The 16,446-nt window shown below is 38.6% G+C and overlaps 1 protein-coding gene across 17 annotated transcripts in view; it reads left to right on the forward strand.

Moving 5' to 3' along the window:
* LOC125661423 (uncharacterized) overlaps positions 1–13,704 on the forward strand; it is a 45,318-nt gene extending 31,614 nt beyond the window's left edge. For all 17 annotated transcript variants that reach the window (XM_056155950.1, XM_056155946.1, XM_056155941.1 and 14 more), the window contains 2 exons: positions 1,050–1,097; positions 7,196–13,704. In XM_056155950.1, coding sequence (XP_056011925.1) covers positions 1,050–1,097; positions 7,196–13,386 — 6,239 coding nt within the window. In that variant the 3' untranslated portion in view covers positions 13,387–13,704. The remainder of the gene's footprint in view (positions 1–1,049; positions 1,098–7,195) is intronic.
* Positions 13,705–16,446: the final 2,742 nt, after the last annotated feature.

Genomic DNA, 16,446 nt, shown 5'->3' on the forward strand with positions numbered 1-16,446 from the left:
GTGTTGAAAAAATGAGAAACGCAACACTGTGACGGTGTGTTTTTGACGTAACGATGCTCCGTGGCGAAAGAATACAGTTTTTAAAATTACATATGATCGATACTTTATGATCAAATAGAATGAAACATCCCTGGTCGTTAAAATAAATGATTTAAAATCCGATAATGTGTTAAGTTTTATTTTTATACCCCCCGCAACAAGTTGTGGGGGGGGGGGGGGTATACTGGAATCGGGTTGTCCGTCTGTCTGTCCGTCCGTCTGTAGACGCAATGGTTTCCGGGCTCTAAAGCATTATCCTTTCCACCTACCGTCACCATATCATATGTATGGACTACCCATGGGATGAAGATGTTCCCTATCGATTTTGGGGTCAAAAGGTCAAAGGTCACATGCACTGGACATCGAAGTAGCAATATGGTTTCCGGGCGCTAAAACGTTATCCTTTCCACCTACCGTCACCATATCATACATATGGACTACCCATGGGATGAAGATGTTCCCTATCGATTTTGGGGTCAAAAGGTCAAAGGTCACGTGCACTGGACATCGAAGTAGCATTATGGTTCGGTTTGTCATGCCATTTGTTTTTTACACTCAGAAAAGAGGTAGTTTATACTTATTACCAACACCCTTTGGGAGATTGGGGTAAGCGGGGGGTATTCTTAGTGAGCATTGCTCACAGTACCTCTTGTTAAAAATATATGTATACAATGTATATGAGAGAGACATTGTCTATGTATTTTTTGAATGACTTTCGATCATGTAGCTTAAAGCTTTAGATCAGCACTAAATGAAATATAACATTTTCCCTGTCTGAGATACAGAAACTTGGCATTGGAACCTACTTAAGAGTAAAAACATATAATGCAAAAGTACTACACTTTATATCTATGTAAACTCTTATCTGATATAATTCCCATCAATGTACTATTGCATTTAGATGGCTGTTGAAGAAGCCTTAATTTAAGGTGTTTATTAAAACATGAGATAAATATTTTTGATAGGATATATTATGACTGAAGTCAATCAGTATGTTTTCTTTGTTGTAGATAAAGTGGAGAAACTAACAAAGTCCCCCATTCCCCCAAATGTGAGAGGTATGTCAATAAGAAAAGCAATCATTTATACAGAGCATTTGTGTTACAACTTGGTCACCTGAGTCGCTCAGGTGACCTTTTGCAATAGGGGATTTTCAAGTTCTTCCATTCTATGCATATTTTGTGTTTTAGAATATACCTAAGTCGCCTGATTTGGCTATTTTTTTTTTAGGCATGCTTACTTTCGGTTTAGCTAACAATCAGACGATTTCTTTCATTTATTTTACTTACTGGTTTTGATATTGAAATAAAGAATCATCGTTATTGGTGTGTGACAGCTTCCTGGCATAATGCAAATTGAAGTTTGTTAAAATCATGGCCCCTCGGGTTGGATGGGGTCACAATAGGGGATAAAAATTTTACATACAAATATACATTGTATAGGGAAAATCTGTAAAATTCTTCTTCTCAAGAACCATTGGGCCAAAGAAGTTTTTTAAAATCATAACCCCTGGGAGTAGTTTGGGGCCATAATAGGGAATCAAAGTTTTACATATAAATATATAGGAATATCTTTAAAAATCTTCTTCTCAAGAAACTCTCGGCCAGAAAAGCTGAGATTTACATTAAAGCTTCCTGGCATAGTGCAGATTCAAAATTGGTAAAATCATGGCCTCCAGGAGTAGGATGAGGCCACAATAGGGGATCAAAGTTTACATACTAGTATACAGAAAAAAATATTTAAAAATCTTCTCAAGAACCATTGAGACAAAGAAACTGGCATCCTGACATAGTGCAGATTCAAGTTTGTAAAAATCATGGCCCCTGGGGGTTGGATGGGGCCACAATATGGGATCAGAGTTTTATATGCAAATATATAGGGAAAATCTTTAAAATCTTCTCCTCGAGAACCGTTGGGTCAGGAAAGAAGAAATTTACATGAAAGAATCCTTACTTAGTGCAGATTCAAGTTTGTTAAAGTCATGGCCCCTGGGGGTAGGATGGGGCCACCGCAAATAGGGGATCAAAGTTTTACATTTTGATTCAAGTTTGTTCAAATCATGGTTAAACTTTTTAGGTCACCTGAGTTTACTGAGGTTACCTTTTGCAATTGGTTGTCGTGTGTTAACAATTGAACATTTTTAACTTCTTGATAACTACCTGTCTAATTCTTTTCATGTTTGGCATGGAGCATCTTTGGGTCAAGGGGGACATAAATTATAAATTTCAGGACTCCAGCACCCTTGGGGCCATAGGGGCGGTGCAAAAACTGCCCAAAATTGACAATTTTTCAAAAATCTTCTTCTCAAGAACCGCACACGTGTAAGAAAAACTAAATGCATAGTGATGTAGAGCAGGAAGACCTCTACCACAATTGTAATTTTCATGATCCCCAGAGTTGGGGTTCTGACCCCAGGGCGGGGCCAAACTTGGTATATAGTGTTTATGTGTAAAAACACTTAAATAACATCTTCTTTAGTGCTATTGATACTAAATTGAAACTAAATAGATATTTAGAAAGAACAGGTAGTCCTTTACCAAAATTGTAAATTTGATGATCCCAGGTGTAGAGGTTTTGGTATCAGGGTGGGGCCAAAATGGTCAGTTATTAAATGTGTGAACAATAGACATTTTTAACTTCTTCTTGATAACTATCATTCCAATTCTTTTCAAATTTGGTATGAAGCATCTTTGGGACAAGAGGGAAATAAATTGTGAATTTCAGGACTCCTCCACCTTATGGGGCGGGGCAAAAACTGCCCAAAATCGACCAATTTTCAAAAATTTCTCTAGAGCTGCACATGTTTAAGAAAAACTAAATGCATAGTGATGTAGAGCAGGAAGGTTTCTACCAAAATTGTAAATTTCATGATCCCCGGAGTAGGGGTTCTGACCCCAGGGCGGGGCCAAACTTACTACATAGTGTTTATGTGTAAAACACTTAAATAAAATCTTCTTTAGTGTTATTGATATTAAATTGAAAGTAAATGGATATTTAGAAAGAGCCTTTACCAAAATTGTAAATTTGACGATCCCCGGATAGGGGTTCTGACTCCAGGGTGGGGCCAAACTTAGTATACAGTATTTATCTGTATGTTTGCTGATACTGTATAAAATCTAAATGCATTCTTAGGAATAGCAGAAAATGATGTACAAAAAAGAAGAAGATAAGTTTACAACCCAAGGATTTGATTCTAGGATGAATCCAAATTAGTCATATCTTTTAATGTTAATACACCTATTATATTATTTAAAGCCTTTCATCAGTGTATGCTTTTTTTGAGGGCATTGACGTTTTAAGAACACATCTTGTTTTATACTGCTGCTGAACATTAGAATTTAGCTTAAATATTCAGAACAGGAATTTTTTTCCAGATTCCATCGCCCTTGGGAGTAATGATACTTTTTCACTAGTACTTGGTTGACCAATAAGGCCTGTGGGCCTCTTGTTCATGGAAATAAAGATTTAAAAAATCTTTTGAAAATCACAGTAACTGAACAACAGCAGCAGAGCCAAGGTGATTTATGTAAACAGTATGGCCCGTGGGCCTCTTGTTTTCATTCGCCCATCAAAGTACCATCATGCACCTGCCCGAACTTTGTAGATAAAACGCAAAATCAACTGTAAGCTCCAAGATCTTACAACTAGGTACATTTGATCACCATGATAAGAAGAAAGTTTCAGTTGTTTTTAGGGTCCGAGGTCATAGATCAAGTCTTTTATTCTTGAAAATCAAGGTTGATAGGTCAAGTCTTTTGTTCTCAAATGTCAAGGTCATAGTATCACTGAGTAGGAAAACCTTGTAGGTAGGATATAGAGCGAACTGTAGGGGCTAGGGCCGTCAAACCTGGTACTTATACACTTTATCCCAAGAGGAGGATGCCTATTGTCTCTCAAGGTCAAAGGTCAAGGTCATAGTATCAATTAGTAGAAAAAGATTGTTTTCATTACATATACAGATATTGCCCTGAAATTATAGTCACAATTAAGCTTCATCTTGGAGGAATATGAATTCAGTTAGCATTTCAGTTGGATTGGTGCACCATGACCTACTTTAGGGATAAAAGTAGGTCAACAGTTTTCCAGATTTTTTTGGTTATGAATACAGGTAGTGACCTGAATATTTGCCACAACTTTCCACTCAGAGAAATATTTAATCACTTCAAATTTCAACTTGATTGGTGCATTGTGACCTACTTTTCGTCTAAAAGTAGGTAATACAGTTTTTCTTTTTCTGATCATGGATACAAGTATTGGATGGACATTTTGTCACAACTTCCCTCTCAAAGAAATACATAATTAGTTCACATGTTAGATAGATTGGTGCACCATGACCTACTTTAAGGCTTTTCTATTCAGCATGTGTATTATATCAATTTAGAGTGCATACTGTGCTTACAGGTCCAACGGGCGTATATTGTACTGTTTGCGGTACTCTTGTTAAGGTGGGTCCTTAGTCCTGGATTTTTGGGGTTTAGGTAGCATTTTTTTGTTTGGAATCAATAAATTAACAATCAGAGTAATGTAAAAAGGCAAAATAGTAAAGGGTTTCCATATTAATTTTCATTACAGACACTACTGAAGTCATGTACCCCTGTGTAGATTTTTATGAAATTTATTGGAAACCGTTTTTTATTGTTATTTTAGAATAAAAACAACAAAATATATATTTTAATTGCATTTATTTATCAGGAAACATGTCAATAACTAAAATACAGGTCATTTTTAATATGTTCATCAAGTTTTAGAATGATATGTGCAAAATTATTGAATTAGCATTATTCTCCAAAATGTTAAAAAACAAACAAATGTGGACATATTTTCCTTATATCATGGTTTACCTATCATTTTTTCTGTTTATATTAGTAGATGTACATCTGTTATAGTTATTTATGAAAAAAAATCAATACCTTTCCTTAATAATTTCAAATCTATAGCTTCCAGAGTATGTATACCCCCCTTGGAAAAAAAAACCCCGAAGTCTTGCACCATACAGTTGAGCTATTCAAAATCATTCGTGGATTAAGATATTATGTAATTTCATGAAAAGACACAGATAATGATTCTTTATCAACTTGGTAAAATGTTTGTGAAAAATAAAGGAAATCTATCGCATAATAGACTTGATAAAAAATTTAATGAAAACAGAGTTATTGCCCTTGAATTCAATATTTTGAAACATATCATTGATTATTCAAATATAACTATGACTTTTGAAATATTTTATGGGTAACAATATCTTAACAATAACTATTGAAAAAGACTCCAACAAAATTTATGTTCCAATCATTAAATCATTGACTTTGCAAAATCTTATGACGTCACAGGAGTGTGGAACTACGTTAAGTACCATTTTGTGCACATACATTGTATCTCCTCCAAACGTAACAGATATAGGAACTGTAACGTCTATGGTAAACAGTTCAATGTTTACACTTGTGCCTTATTCCTTTTCAGTAGACCTAAATTGCTAACTGTCAGATTGCGTTGGAGCTCAAAATGGCATCGTTAACATTTCTTAAATTTCCACACATTTTTGTTTGTATCTTTTTAACCTTATTTAACTTTCGTGATTAGGAATTTAAAGTGGCTGAATGTCTGCATTATCTATCCACAAAAGCTTGATTTAAAAGGAAATATAGGAAAGCTTAATTGAAGAGAAAACAGAATTTAGATATTGGCTAAATTTACTCAAATTGGAATACAGGAATATTATAGTATGTTGTGATTTGTTAGCCATCTTATTTGTCAACAGATTATGTATCGTCCGATTTTTGAAAAAAATCATATCAAAGTCTGTAAGGACATAACAAGCTGACTGAAAATAAACTGTTGTTATTGGTTATCCATTTATTGATAACATATGGTCATTTTCAATTTCTTGGTAACTTCCTATTTGGACTGGAGGTAGTGACACAGACGTTCACCCATGATAAATCTGTGTAGTTTCTATTTGTTCTGCAAGTTTCAATTTGATATCTTGAACTGAGAATTCTCGAGCGGGATGTTCAATCAATTGAACCGAGAACATTCAATGACAAAAAATTCCGAGGGGGGTCAATAACTCTGAACTGTAAGTAAATTTGTTAAAAAAAAAAACAACAACAAACAAACAAAAAACAAAAGTGTTTGTGGGCAAATAATTGATCTATTAAGTATCATCGTAAACTTTTGTAATCAATGACAAATTACTGAGATATCGATGACAGGAAAATTAGAACGACAAGAATCACTACACACAGAAGACCTTAATGAAATAATAGAATCACTACACACAGACAACGTTAATAAGAAATAATGGAATCACTACAAACAGAAGACGTTAATCAGAAATAATAGAATAACTGCACACAGAAGACATTAAAAAGAAATAATACAATCACTACAAACAGACGACCTTAATAAGAATAATAGAATCACTGCGAACAGAAAACGTTAATAAGAGATGACTGAGAAACACTATAAGGTCTTTCATTGGAAACATCACAATACAAATTGTCATCGGAAAGAAATTGGTACACATGCAACATCTCCCAAACTCGGTTTGGTATTAAAATTAAAAAAAAGAAGACAGGTATTACATTAGTGGTTGACATTGCAAGTGATATAGATCTACATCGTTAACCACTTGTGCAATCCATTGGAAAGCAATTTCATTAGCGGATGGATTAGCAACCATTAATGTAACAGAGATTGTAATAGCTATGCGATTCACACAGGTAACATTATTGGATTACATTAGCTGGCAAGGATTACATTAGTCCACCTGTGTTACAACGGTTTCTAAAAGTATATTGATTAGCATGCCTTTCTCAAGTCCCTTTCAACAAGTTTTTTGTGATGGTTGATGTAAGATAATTGCACTGAGTAAGTCCTAAGTGGTAGTGTGGGGGTCCTTAGGATTGGGTAAAGAAGCTATCCAATTTTAACTACTTTTAATTCTACTGTGTCAATTTCCAAGATCTCGATATTTGAATTGAAAGTTACAGATCTCGTGGATTCCACCTTAATAACAGAGGTACAATGTCACGGTATCAGATTGGGTATTAGTCCTATTATGTTATTTTTATGTCATTCATTCTAACACGTCTAGTGTCCATTATGAAATAAAACATCATAGTTGGTATTCAACTGTTTCGTTAATATGTAATTTCAGAGCAATACAATAAGAAAATTCGGAAATGGAGAGAGGAAGACAAGCTTTACTATGAAACCCACAACTTTCCGTCAGTGATGGAGAAGGTGAAAAACCAACGTTACGTAACGTTTGTTGGTGTGCCTGGGTCTGGGAAGTCTGCCACGGCTCACCACATTTCCCTCAAGCTCCAGGACGAAGGTTACGAAGTTGTACCAACCATAGACGTCAGGAAGATGGAGGACTATGGTGATCCCAGTAATCCGCAAGTTTTTGTTATTGATGATGTGATGGGTGTCTTTGGACTCCAGAAAACTAAATTAGATGTGTTGACTGATTATAAAGAGAATATAACAGATTCTTGCATGGTTAAGTCTAGAACTTTGATGACATGTAGAGAGGCTGTGTTCAATGAGACGCTACCCTACAAACCCTTCCTTACCAAAGAAGAAACGGTGATTAAGTTACACAGTTCTGATAATGCATTAAATGACAAAGACAAAAAACAAATTCTCAAGAAATATGGTTTAAATGTAAATCTGATTTCACCTGCATTGCTGACATCAACATCTCGCATGTTTCCTCTTCTCTGTAAATTGTTTTCTAAGGAAACAAAATTCCAAGCTCTTGGTTCAACGTTTTTCCTGAATCCAGTCCAATGTATCATTGATGAACTTGATGATATGCAAAGACATAGCAAACTGAATTATGCGGTACTTGTTTTGTGTATGCTGAATGAAAACAGTCTCTCAAGAGACATTTTAAAGGATAAACATTGTATTGATAAGAAAATGAATGTTTCGGAAAACTGCAGATTAGAGCACTACACTGATACTAAGTTTATGGATGCCTTGTCAGCATTGGAGGGGACCTACACAAAACAGTGTGGTGTACAATACACATTTATACATGACTCCATGTTTGAAATCTGTGCTTATCACTATGGCAAACAGTTTCCTGACCAAATGTTGCTGTATATGAGTAGTAGTTATATTGCTAATTCTGTTAAACCGCAGACAAGTGAACCAGGTATTGTTAACAAACTGAGAGAGAAACAGAGTGATTCTCAATCTATTGAACGGTGTGAGGGTAGCAATGATAGTGAAGGAAAAGAGAAGGAGAGCGATGATAAAAACAGTCTGAGAGGGGAATCGTTTGATCTGTGTATAAGGTTACCTGAGGATCAGTACCCACTGTTAGCAGAGAGATTGTACAGAGACATACAGAACATGGAGCTATATGATGTTTTCAGGAATCAGGTTTTAAAACACCCCCAGGTGTGTAAGGCTTTTATTCGTGAGCTAGAAACAAAGTCAAACACAGAATTAAAATCTGTGTTTCTGTCCAGTCGGGGAGAGGTAGATAAGATAGTGAGTACACGAAAGCGTGTGGAGAAGGAGAGTGAGGAGAGGCTGGAGTTGGGGAGACAGACGGTGCTGGTGGGTCAGAGGGAGAAACGAGATGATGAGGGAGAAAGATTATGGTTGGAATACACGTACAATGTGAGAGTGATCAGCTGGGTGATTTACTATGGACATTATCAGATAATAGAGTACATAGTACAACAGACTGAACAACCCAATGAAATAAGTGAATTGTTTTGGGTAACGGGAAATTCTCCACATCAATCTAAATCTGGGATAGATGCATGTAATAAACAGGAAAGTGATATCAATAGGCTTGTAGAAGAGTGTAGATTACTTTTATTGAGTTGTTATAGTGGTGATGTACAGATTGTCAGATTTCTGCTTCCTGTCTGTAAGAAAGCAATAAATGGGATAGGTCGGATCAGAGAAGATAATTATTGGTCTCATTTACCTCTTACTGCTGCATGTAATGGAGGACATGTAAGTATAGTGAAGGAGCTGATGAAGGCGGGGGCTGATGTCAATCTACAGGATAGATGGGGGAATACACCACTGCTAGCTGCATGTAAGGGAGGACATGTGAGTGTAGTGAAGGAGCTGGTGAAGGCGGGGGCTGATGTCAATCTACAGGATGATAACAGGAATACATCACTGCTAGCTGCATGTAAGGGAGGACATGTGAGTGTAGTGGAGGAGCTGGTGAAGGCGGGGGCTGTCAATTTACAGGATAGATGGGGGAATACACCACTGTTAGCTGCATGTAAGAGAGGACATGTGAGTGTAGTGGAAGAGCTGGTGAAGGCGGGGGCTGATGTCAATCTAAAGGATGATGACGGGAATACACCACTGCATGCTGCATGTAAGGGAGGACATGTGAGTGTAGTGGAGGGACTGGTGAAGGCGGGGGCTGATGTCAATCTACAGGATGATGATGGGAATACACGACTGCTAGCTGCATGTAAGAGAGGACATGTGAGTGTAGTGAAGGAGCTGGTGAAAGTGGGGGCTGATGTCAATTTACAGGGTAGACTGAAGATTACACCACTGCTAGCTGCATGTAAGAGAGGACATGTGAGTGTAGTGGAGGAGCTAGTGAAGGCGGGTGCTGATGTCAATCTACAGGATGAGGACAAGAATACACCACTGCTAGCTGCATGTAAGAGAGGACATGTGAGTGTAGTGGAGGAGCTGGTGAAGGCTGGGGTTGACGTCAATATACAGATTACACAGGAGTATCGTACACCACTGCTAGCTGCATGTAAGAGAGGACATGTGAGTGTAGTGAAGGAGCTGGTGAAGGCGGGGGCTGATGTCAATCTACAGATTACCGGTATATGGGTGAATACACCACTGATAGCTGCATGTAATGGAGGACATGTGAGTGTAGTGGAGGAGCTGGTGGAGGCGGGAGCTGATGTCAATCTACATGATAATATGGGGAATACACCACTGATACTTGCATGTATGAGAGGACATGTGAGTGTAGTGAAAGAGCTGGTGAAGGCAGGGGCTGATGACAATTTACAGGGTGATATGGGGAATACACCACTGCTAGCTGCATGCAAGGGAGGATATGTGAGTGTAGTGAAGGAGCTGGTGAAGGCGGGGCTACAGGATAATATGAGGAATACACCACTGATAACTGCATGTAATAGGGGACATGTGAGTATAGTGAAGGAGCTGGTGAAGGCGGGAACTGATGTCAATCTAAAGGATGATGACGGGAATACACCACTGCTAGCTGCATGTAAGGGAGGACATGCGAGTGTAGTGGAAGAACTGATGAAGGCGGGGGCTGATGTCAATCTACAGGATAATATGAGGAATACACCACTGCTAGCTGCATGTAATAGAGGACATGTGAGTGTAGTGGAAGAGCTGATGAAGGCGGGGGTTGATGTTAATCTACAGGATAGACAAAGGTCTAATACACCACTGATAGCTGTATATGAGGGGAGACATGTGAGTGTAGTGGAGGGCCTGGTGAGGGCGGGTGCTGATGTCAATGGACAGGATGATGACAAGAAAACACTACTGCTTGCTGCATGTAAGGGAGGACATGTGAGTGTAGTGGAGGGGTTGCTGAAGGCGGGGTCAGATGTCAATCTACAGGATAATATGGGGAATACACCACTGATAGCTGCATGTGAGAAAGGCCATGTGAGTGTAGTGGAGGAGCTGGTGAAGGCGGGGGCTGATGTTAATTTACAGGATAGAAAGGGGTATAATACACCACTGATAGTTGCATGTGAGGGGGGACATGTGAGTGTAGTTAAGGAGCTGGTGAAGGCGGGGGCTGATATCAACCTACAGGATAATATGGGGAATACACCGCTGATAGCTGCATGTAAGGGAGGACATGTGAGTGTAGTGGAGGGGCTGGTTAAGGCGAGGGCTGATGTCAATCTACAGGATAATATGGGGAATACACCACTGCTAGCTGCATGTGAGGGAGGACATAAGAGTGTAGTGGAGGAGCTGGTGAAGGCGGGGGCTGATGTTAATCTACAGGATGGTGACGGGAATACACCACTGCTAGCTGCATGTAAGGGAGGACATGTGAGTATAGTGAAGGAGCTGGTGAAGGCGGGGGGTGATGTCAATGTACAGGTTGATATGAGGAATACACCACTGCTAGCTGCATGTGAAGGAGGACATGTGAGTGTAGTGGAGGAGCTGGTGAAGGCGGGTGCTGATGTCAATCTACAGGATGATGACAGGAATACACCACTCTTAGCTGCATGTAAGGGAGGACATGTGAGTATAGTGGAGGGGCTGATGAAGGCGGGGGCTGATGCCAATGTACAGGATAATATGGGGAAAACACCACTGATAACTGCATGTAATAAAGGACATGCGAGTGTAGTGAAGGAGTTGGTGGCGGCAGGGGCTGATGTCAATCTACAGGATAGTGAAGGGTATCCACCACTGATGTCTGCATGTAAGGGAGGACATGGGAGTGTAGTGAAGGTTCTGGTGAAGGCGGGGGCCGATGTCAATCTACAGGATAGACGAAGGATTAATAAACCACTGCTAGGTGCATGTAAGAGAGGACATGTGTGTATAGTGAAAGAGCTTATGAAGGCGGGGGTCAATGTCAATCTACGGGATGATCACTGGATTACACTACTGCTAGCTGCATGTAAGAGAGGACATGTGAATGTAGTGAAGGAGCTGGTGACGGCGGGTGCTGATGTCAATCTACAGGTTGGAGAGAGATATACACCACTGATAGCTGTTTGTTATAAAGGACATGTGAGATTAGTGGAGGAGCTGGTGAAGTCGAGGGCTGATGTCAATCTACAGGATAAGAAAGGGAATACACCACTGATAGCTGCATGTAAGGGAGGACATGTGAGTGTAGTGGAGAGACTGATGAAGGCGGGAGCTGATGTCAATAAACAAGATAATATGGGGTATACACCACTGATAGCTGCATGTGAGGGAGGACATGCGAGTGTAGTGGAGGAGCTGGTAAAGGCGGGGGCTGATGTCAATCTACAGGGTAGACTGAGGAATACACCACTGATAGCTGCATGTTATAGAGGACATGTGAGTGTAATAGAGAAGCTGGTGAAGGCGGGGGCTGATTTCAATCTACAGGATAATATGAGGAATACACCACTGATAGCTGCATGTAAGGGAGGACATGTGAGTGTAGTTGAGGGACTGGTAAAGGCGGGGGCTGATGTCAATCTACAGGATGATGACGGGAATACACCACTGCTAGCTGCATGTAAGGGAGGACATGTGAGTATAGTGGAGGAGCTGGTGAAGGCGGGGGTTGATGTCAATCTACAAGATAGTATGAGGAATACACCACTGCTAGCTGCATGTAAGGGAGGACATGTGAGTATAGTGGAGGGAGTGGTGAAGGCCGGGGCTGATGTAAATCTACAGGATGATGAAGGGAATACACCACTGCTAGCTGCAGGTAAGGGAGGACATGTGAGCATAGTGGAGGGACTGGTGAATGCTGGGACTGATGTCAATCTACAGGATGATGACGGGAATACACCACTGCTAGCTGCATGTAAGGGAGGACATGTAAGTGTAGTGAAGGAGCTGGTGAAGGCGGGGGCTGATGTCAATCTACAGGGTGATTACACGAATACACCACTGATAGGTGCAGTAAGAAAGTGTCATTTATCAACAGTGAAATGTCTAGTGGAACATGGAGCTGGCTTGGTTATTCAGGATGTTGATATCAATGTGTCAGCAGTATATAAAGCATTAATACTGAACAAATCAGATATAGTGAAATATATCATACAGGAACAAAATAGAATCATTCCTGGTAAATTTAATGGAAATGTACACCTACTTAACTGTCTGGTAGATATCAGACATGCTGGAGTTAAAACAGACAGTAGGGATGAAGTGGTGGTGACAGACAGATCAGTGTGGTCTATGGATAGAGGGGGAGATTTGTGTAAAACAATCAGTAAAGGAGACTGTGATGTACTGAGACGTCTGTTGTGTGTGGGTCTGGATGTCGATCAGTCGATACAGTTTTATGGTAAGTACAATAAGTCTGATGTGATACCTCTGTTGTATACACTTATTGATGAGCGGTATGGTGTTAGCTATAGAGCGGGGAAGGCGAGGATCCTGCTGCAGGCGGGGGCGGACGTCAATGTCAGGGTAAGGTATAAAAAGTATGGTTCTGTGTTAGACAGGGAGGGTGTGTCTGTTCTAGAGAGAACGAGACGACTGCTGTGTAAGCACAGTGATAGCAAATATTGGATTCTCAGAGACAGAGTGTCGTGGAAAATTGACAGAATGACAGAGTACGGGAGAGTGATGTGTGAGATAAAGAAACATGTCAGAAGACACTCTGTATAGTCCCTGATAGAATTGTAGATTGATGTTGTTTCTTTTATAAAATTACCGAGTATAAAATCCAATAGGTTACTAGCATATTTGTACATTATACTATTTAATGACAGGCCCGCACATCTCCATTGTTTAACATTCAAAATTCGTAGAATGCAGTTATTTACTGTGAAGTCATTGTATACATAATTGATTACAATTAGGTGTACTTCTGTATATTGCTTTTAAAATGTCTCTGTATATGTACCATACATTCTTATTATTATCTAGTACTTCTGGTACAATATATTGGACGATTAAACTAAACAATTAAAAACTTTACACCTGTGTATTTGTTAAAGATTTTCTTTTGTTCTTCATGTCTCGTTCACATGGATTTTTTTTTAAATGAATGAAGATCAGCCCCTCCAAAAGAAAACTAGAGTCCTAGTAAGATTCCTTGTTCTGCGGGGGCGGGTGAAGGGAGGGGGGTTGCTAGCAGTGCATAAAAAGTCAGTATTGCAGTATTTTTTTAAATTCATGTATGGCGTCAAACAATGCACCAGTTAACCTGTTCATTACAGATATGTGATGAGAAACGGTCTATTTGTCGGTATATATACAAACTGTACCTACACATTCATTCTAATTATCAAACTAAAACCTGGAAATTGCTACAGATGGGGTTTGTACTAATTACACATACATGGGTATATTCTAGATTGTGGCTGGGTTGTTTTAACAGGTGGAAATTGAGTCAGGGTTGATTAGAACAGCTCTAAAATGAGCCCAATTTCGGGGGATGTGTGTGAAATTCTATGTTACAATAGTCATTCCTTGATTTGAAGGAACTCCCTTCCCTTTATGTTTAGCGTCAGTTGTATTCGGGGTGGGGGTGGGTGGTGGGTGGGTGGCGTGTTTCTATGCTGCAATATCCATTCCTTGATTCGAAGGAAAACCTCCCTTTTATGTCTACTGTGAGTTGTGTTCTGGGGAGGGGGGGGGTCTATACTGCAAAACCCATTCTTTGATTTGAAGGAACACCCCCCTGTCCATTTTTGCCTAGCGTCGGTAGTATTCTCGGCATTATTTATCCGATATTCATACCACACTCTGTATAACTAGCCTAAGGATTGTTTTCGGATAGAAAATGGTGTAGTGGTTTATAAATAATGAATGCTATTCAATTCATTAATAATTGCAAATTGATAAATGCTGACAAAGTACTAGTAACTCAGACATTCAAAATTGTAAATTAAAGTTAATCGACGGATTGCTGGAATCCACCACCCCCCCCCCTCCCTAAAGAAAAAAACCTCAGTGATGGGCTCAGAAGAACGCACCTTTAAATTGACCGAAGGATCAAATTCACCTTATAAACTGAGACAAACATTTACAAGACAAATATTGGGCCAAAAATCAGTCATGAACTGAAAGAGAGGCGAGAACCTTGTTAGTTGTTAGAACTTGTGTTCAAACCTTATGGTATTTATACAGTAAAATGTATTGACGTCATGCACGCTATTGGTGTCAATTTTGGTAACGTCAAAATGACGTTAAAAACGCAACGTCAGAACATCGATATCATATACCTTACGTAAAAATAAATTTTGATGAAAGAAAAATATAAAATTATAAAAGGGGTATGACAGTTGAGGCTAACGCAGCATAAAACTAATTAGACAGTCTTCCTGAGAATTGTATCTAGTTAATGGCTACACTAAACTTGCGACTTATTCGAAGTAGTCTATATTTCCTCCGTGATCTTCATTAAGAAGGTACTCTACATCGTCATAATGGCTGACTTTCTTTAAAAAACATGGAGGAAAAAATCAATATCAGCAATATTTGACCTTTCCCTTTCAATTTTAATACCTACATATAGCCTAGTAGCTCAGTTGGTTAGAATACCGATTGGTGAACTGTAGTTCGCAGGTTCGAGTCCAACAGGGTTTTTTTTTTTTTTTTTCAGATTATCTTCTACTAAAACTGTGTTTTTTGACAAAATAAAATAAATTTGAAAATTTTCAACTTCAAAATATTGTTGTACATTTCCTCCACTTTTCATCTACATCAAATTTTTCTGGTGTAGCATGCCTCCTTAACTTTTTCTGTTATAAACCAACATGGATGTATTATCACAGTATTTTAAAAGAAAAGTCCTTCATAATGGTTTCGCTCATCTTGTGATTTTCAGACATTTGTCATGCAATAATTGTAAATTAATTTGAAATGATTACAATAAGAAGTAATAGTTATGTATCCATTCGCGATAAGTGAAAAGTACATGGACCATGATATTACTTAATCGTTGATCACCTCTCCCTGAAATATGCTACATATTTGGTTGTTAGCTACACATGTACGCAGCGTAGGTAGGTATTATCAGTTTAATGGATTGAGATGTTTTCCCATGCTAAGACATAATCATGTTACATGTACCTGTTATATATAGATATGTGTTTTACCACGTGTTCTGAATTGAGGAATTGAAGAATTCCACTACCTATCTATCTAAGACACTTTGAATGATGAATATTGGTTTAGACGTGAATATATCGAATTGTGGTGATTTAATCACTAAAACCAATCTTAACCATATGGGGAAATGAAATTATATATAGTGTGTGTTGTTGAGCGTGTACAATATTTGCCTGCAATCTCACTTTGCTCTGTGAACTTGTGGTGGACAACACAAACGTTTAACACCCGGTGATATTCCTTATTAGCATATAGCTATATCCTTTGTAAAGCTTAAACTGATATAGAACGTAAAATTACTAACAATTCTTTTGAACAGTGGATCATAACACATACATGTATAAGAACCTCTCGTATGTACCATGTGTCTTTTCGATAAAACCAAACAGATATTTCATTACTTCATATCAAATATATCATTTAAATTATGTTTTGATGTACATTATTTGTGACTACTTACTTCATTTTGCATGGAAACGTTATATTCAAAATTCTTCTTCATCTATAGTAATGCTAAACAGGTGATATACAAATCAATAAAAGTATTGAAATTAGTCTTTGCAATATCTTTATTTCAGTCTCTATCACTTCTACAGATACTTTGGTTGT

This window comes from Ostrea edulis, chromosome 2 (assembly GCF_947568905.1).
Source record: "Ostrea edulis chromosome 2, xbOstEdul1.1, whole genome shotgun sequence".
In the NCBI taxonomy this organism is placed as follows: domain Eukaryota; kingdom Metazoa; phylum Mollusca; class Bivalvia; order Ostreida; family Ostreidae; genus Ostrea; species Ostrea edulis.